This window comes from Microtus ochrogaster, unplaced genomic scaffold (assembly GCF_000317375.1).
Source record: "Microtus ochrogaster isolate Prairie Vole_2 unplaced genomic scaffold, MicOch1.0 UNK12, whole genome shotgun sequence".
Classification (NCBI taxonomy): domain Eukaryota; kingdom Metazoa; phylum Chordata; class Mammalia; order Rodentia; family Cricetidae; genus Microtus; species Microtus ochrogaster.
In genome coordinates, this window is record NW_004949110.1 from 2,900,413 (window position 1) to 2,905,519 (window position 5,107).

Here is a 5,107-nt window from a genome sequence, read left to right on the forward strand (position 1 = left end):
AGTCTCTACCCAACCCTACGATGGCTCCCTTAATTAAGATATGTGCTTCCCTGCTCCCCTATCCTACCTTCCTGTATCCCAATCATCCCGTTGCCCCAAGTTCTCCCCATCCAACCCTTCTCACTTTTTGTAAGAAATTATTTTAAGACAGTTCTTTATTATTTCAACTACTTTTATTGACTCTAAATGACTTACATAGGCCATATATGTGATACTATTTATGGACTGGATGGAAATGAAGGCTGTCAAATACAGAACAGTGCATTCACATTTATTGTAGTAAGTCATGGTTGTTTTTTACACAGTAGGTTCCTGCCTGACCTATCCACAGGATAAAGAGGGTGGTAGGGACCTTGGTCCATTAGTGAGCTTGAGGAGAGAGTGACAGCGGATGATGTATGTATGCACCTGCATTTAAACCCTTAGAAAGAAGCATCATGCATTCCATCGTAATTAATGCTTGAATTTGCCTGACAAATTAATGGGACTAAAGGCCCTATGGTTTTTTTTTTCCTGTATTTTCTCATCTAAGTAACACAAACTGATTATACTACATTTCCTTGTTCAAGATTTTCCCTCTCTGTTTTCTAAAGTGACAGACACAGGCCTACGGGCTGGTACCTCCCAGATAGAGGGTCCTCTCAGAATGGAGGTAGGAAAGGTGAAGACAGAGAACTGCCAACACTTACACTTCCAGATTTATTTCACCTAAAATAAGTCAATGAATTTCAGTATATATACATACATATTATGTTGGTTGTGGTTGAAAGAATACACTTAATTGTAGTGCTTATGAAGTTTTGTAGTATATATACTTCTTCTATGGCCTATTTAACTTTCTAATACAGTCTTGGCACTAGTGTCTGTTCTAGGGAGCCATGCCAGTTGTGCCAGAACACCTCTGGTTCAGTGTGTCATTGCTTTTGCTATCAGATGTTTTTGATTAAACAGCAAATAATTCTGTACAGGAGACTGTCGTGAAAGTGCAGCAATGGTGGTAGGAGAGCTACCACAGCTAGATACAACTTAAAGTCTATCTAGAGAGAGATAAGAATTCCTCCTAATTCTCATTAGCATATATGTATACCAAAAATCATATTTGTCAAGTATGATATGCTTTACTGACTAAATTATATATACAAATACTAAACATATACAAAGCATTTATTTTAAATGTAAGCATAAAATACATTGTATGTGTGGTATTTTTGGCATGTATCTTTTACTTTCAGAGGAATTTGGAATGTCCCATACATGGCTAATGTATACTTAATTCAAGGAAAGGCACTCCGATCAGAGATGAGTGAGAGGAACTATTTTGTTCGTGATAAATTGGATCCTGATATGGCTCTTTGCCGAAATGCTAGAGAAATGGTAAGATGCACAGCCGTGGCTTGCTTGGTCATTTTGACAAGACGGCCTGCTTTTTCAGCCCTTGTGTCACTGTGTTTGGATACCCCTTTTCATCCTTATTTCTAAATACTAGCCAATTTTTTTGGTTCTATAATTTTTGGAGAATAATTTGTGAACATCTATAGCATAGTATGTAAATGTTAGCATAGGCCTGACTCATAAGCTGCATAGAAAGATTTTAATAAAGACAAAATTAAGAATAAGCTTTGTTCCCTTAAGAATTTATCATTATTCACATCTGAAATTCTATACTAAAAATTGAGTTTAGTTAATATTAGTTTGAAATGTTCTTTACATGTTTAATAAGCTTATAATTTTTCATGAAATCAGTGACTATGTTTTTTTTTCCTAAGTGTACCCTGTAATACTGATGGTACACTCTTACAAAGCAGGCTTCCTAAACTAGGGAAATAGTATACTTAATCCACGTGAAAAGAAGATGATACATTAGTGTTTTAGAAATATACTTTTATAATAAAACATAAATGCTTATAGAAAATAATTTTTAAACCACACAAATATGTTTTAATTCAGAAAACATATATATAAGATTTTGTTTCAGATACTATTTTATTTCTCAATTTACATAAGCAGTCATAGCCTTAGGAATATCAGAAAGGTTGGCAAGTATTTTTTTTTTAGTTTAACAAGGCATGTGTTGTTCCAGTATGTTTATTGCCTGTGTATCTGTGTGCATCCTCATTGAACACACTCAGTACCTTTAATTGTATTTGTGCTTATGTTTGGCTGGTTTCACTCAACAGCGCATCCGGAATGGCCTCTGTTACTCATTTTTCCCCTTTGTCTTAATTATGTATCTAATCTAATGAAGTTTTGCTAAGGAATGAGCTTGGATATGTGTTTCACCAAACAAGTTGCAATAAAACAGTGGGAAGGCTGAAAGTGTTTTGTGTGCCCCGCAAGCTTTGCTTGTTTTGCATGTTGTCTAGGAAGGACATTTCACAATGTCAGCTTTTTATCAGAGCTGCTGTATTTATGTACCACGATGCCTGGCAAATAGGTATGCACATCAACTGACCCATGCTTCTCTTCATTTTAGACCTTACAAAGGGAAAAAGACTCCCCTACTCCGGAAACATTCCAAATGCTCAGGCCCCCAAAGGTGTCATTTTTACTTATTTTTATTCATTTTTCTTTATGTAACTATGTTAGATATGCTGTGTTGAGTGGCAGTAAAGTATCCTTAAGAGCCACGTTTGCATTGGTTGGTAAAATGCTGGTACTCATGGGCTCCTTATCTGTCCGTGTGTGTGCTGTGAGGTTTTGGATGAGTGTTGCTTGATGGTCAGGCCTTTGGTCATTGAGGTAATTTACATTTTATAATTAGCAGGTGAGAGAAATAACCTCCAATACTTTTACTCAAGTTGTAGGGTTTTGGGGTGCTGTGTAGAGGAGAAGAAAGTAGGTATAAAGTACATCTTCATTAGAGATGAGGTTTGGGCACTTGCCCATGTGTATGCTTGCCACTAACCTTTTTACCAACAAAAGCAGGTACAAAGAGACATCCTTGGCCCAGTGTTATCTGCCACATTTGCCATATTTAGGGAAGAACAGGAGACTTCCCTCTTAGCTCTCTTAAAATGCCTGGAGAACTCAGGGGTCTGAAACAATGCAGCAGGGGAATATGAAGCACTGAAGACGTCCTTCTGGCACTTGAGTTCTCATAAAATATGTGTTTCTTTGAAAGGAAAAGAAGCCGAAAAGAAGATGCACGCCATTGCCGTGCATATCTGAAAAATATTTCTGCTTTCCCACAGGGATTTCTTTTCCTTTATCTGTCTCTAGGATCCCTGAGAAAGTGACAGAGCAGTCCAAGTCTCCTTCTTCCTATTGGCCATTTGTGCTGTTAGTTCTGTGTGTTTTCTGAGTTTCTAACAATTTTGATTTATTTTAAATAATACACATTTTATGAAAAATTAAAATGCATGTTTATGAATTAAATACAAACTTTAATGTATGTAGTCTATATATTTTTCCCATGCTTAAATGTCCTGCACTTTGAGATTAATACTGCTGTTTTCGGTACATAGGGTATGTTTATGTACATTTCTAACAGACATGAATTTGGACGGCTGTTGTCAACTGCAAATTACAATATTTCCCACCTCAACAATGACCTCTGGCAGATATTTGAAAACCCTGTGGTATGTTTTGTTTAACTCCCTTGTTGCTTATCTTCCTGTCGCTCTAAATGAATATAAATCGAGCAATAGTAGTAACACATAAATGCTTTTAAATTAGTGTAAATAGTTGTATTTTATGGTCTGCAATATTTCTAAACTTGACCCAAAACTTTTTAAAATTAAGACATATTACCTTAAAGAAAAGGAAAAATCAGTTTCTTTGTGTTCTTTTAAAATTTCTACTTTCTGTTTTCAAAAGGACCACCCAGCTCTTAATTATAGTTTTAGAAAAACATATGAATCACATACATATTTTCGAAAGGGGGTGGGAAAGACCTCAGTTATTAAAGATATGGTTTGGGGATGAAACGCTTCCATAACATGCAAAATGCATTAGGCTCATCCCCAGCTGCTCTCCCACTCCCACATATCCAGATACATCAAGAATTTAGTTTGGAAAAATACCCATTATGTTTCCACTTAGTAAGTGTTTTGACAATTTTGTAAATATATACTGAAGACAGCCAGAGCCCAGTGAATCTTTCTCCCATGGAAGGAAACATGCCAAGTTGGAGAAATTTGATTCAGATAGTAGTCGCTCTTGGGACTGTTAAGAGGATCTCTTTCTTCAGTAGAACTGGCACATTTTTCCCTCGAGAAAACTTTCTTGAATAGTCATTTTGGTTATCCTTTTAAAATGTCTTCCCCGTGCCAACAGTGAGTTTTAAATTACAAAGACTCAGGCTACCTGGTGAGAATAGTTTTTGATTTCACAGAAATAGCAGAATTCCAGAAAGAACTTTGAATATAGAATCCTGTTAGATAGAAAAAGATAATCTTTTTTGGCATTTTGATATTTTAAAAGTACTTTTTTCCCATTTTACCTGCCTATCTTCAACGTTAGTGAAGGAGAAATGAAAATGGTTTTCTTTTTTATGGAGAGGGTAGCAACTCCAAACTTGGGCTGGGTTCTGAATTCTTGAGGCTTCTGAGAGGTAGAATTACTTAGTTATCAGCATCCAGGTGAGCTCTTAGTTTATATCCAGCATTGACTATGTTCCTATAGGAACTTGGCTCTCTTGAGGGCTTATGGCAAAAGTGCTGAGCTGAATAGGCTCTGCTTCCCCGTGGTTTTGCTCATACTTTCATTCTTCTGTGGCAGAATACTTAGTGATTTCCCATTTTCAGAGTTTTTGAAAGAAAAGTGAGATCATAATTGACTCACTGACTAGAAAAATGTTTTCAAATGAAGAGTTAGGGTTAGTGTCCAATCTAAAACTCTAACATCAATAAATACAAAATGATGACCCAACCTAACTGAAGTATGAGGTCTGTACCTAAGCAGGGAGTCTTTTCTGCCCTTAACACTCTGAGCTACATTCCCAGTTCTATTTTTGTTTGTTTCTGTTTTTCAAGACAGAGTTTCTCTGTAGCTTTGGAGCCTGCCCTGGAACTAGCTCTTATAGACCAGGCTGGCCTCGAACTCACAGAGATCCACCTGCCTCTACCTCCCGAGATCTGGGATTAAAGGTGTGCGCCACCACCACCCA

At 36.7% G+C, this 5,107-nt stretch overlaps 1 protein-coding gene across 2 annotated transcripts in view; it reads left to right on the plus strand.

Moving 5' to 3' along the window:
• The window catches only part of Plod2 (procollagen-lysine,2-oxoglutarate 5-dioxygenase 2), a 65,347-nt gene that overhangs the window by 55,178 nt on the left and 5,062 nt on the right, over window positions 1–5,107 (plus strand). The window contains exons 13-15 of one of the 2 annotated variants that reach the window (XM_005366656.3): window positions 1,233–1,374; window positions 2,474–2,536; window positions 3,465–3,578. In XM_005366656.3, coding sequence (XP_005366713.1) covers window positions 1,233–1,374; window positions 2,474–2,536; window positions 3,465–3,578 — 319 coding nt within the window. The remainder of the gene's footprint in view (window positions 1–1,232; window positions 1,375–2,473; window positions 2,537–3,464; window positions 3,579–5,107) is intronic. The other variant, XM_005366657.3, reaches the window with a different exon arrangement.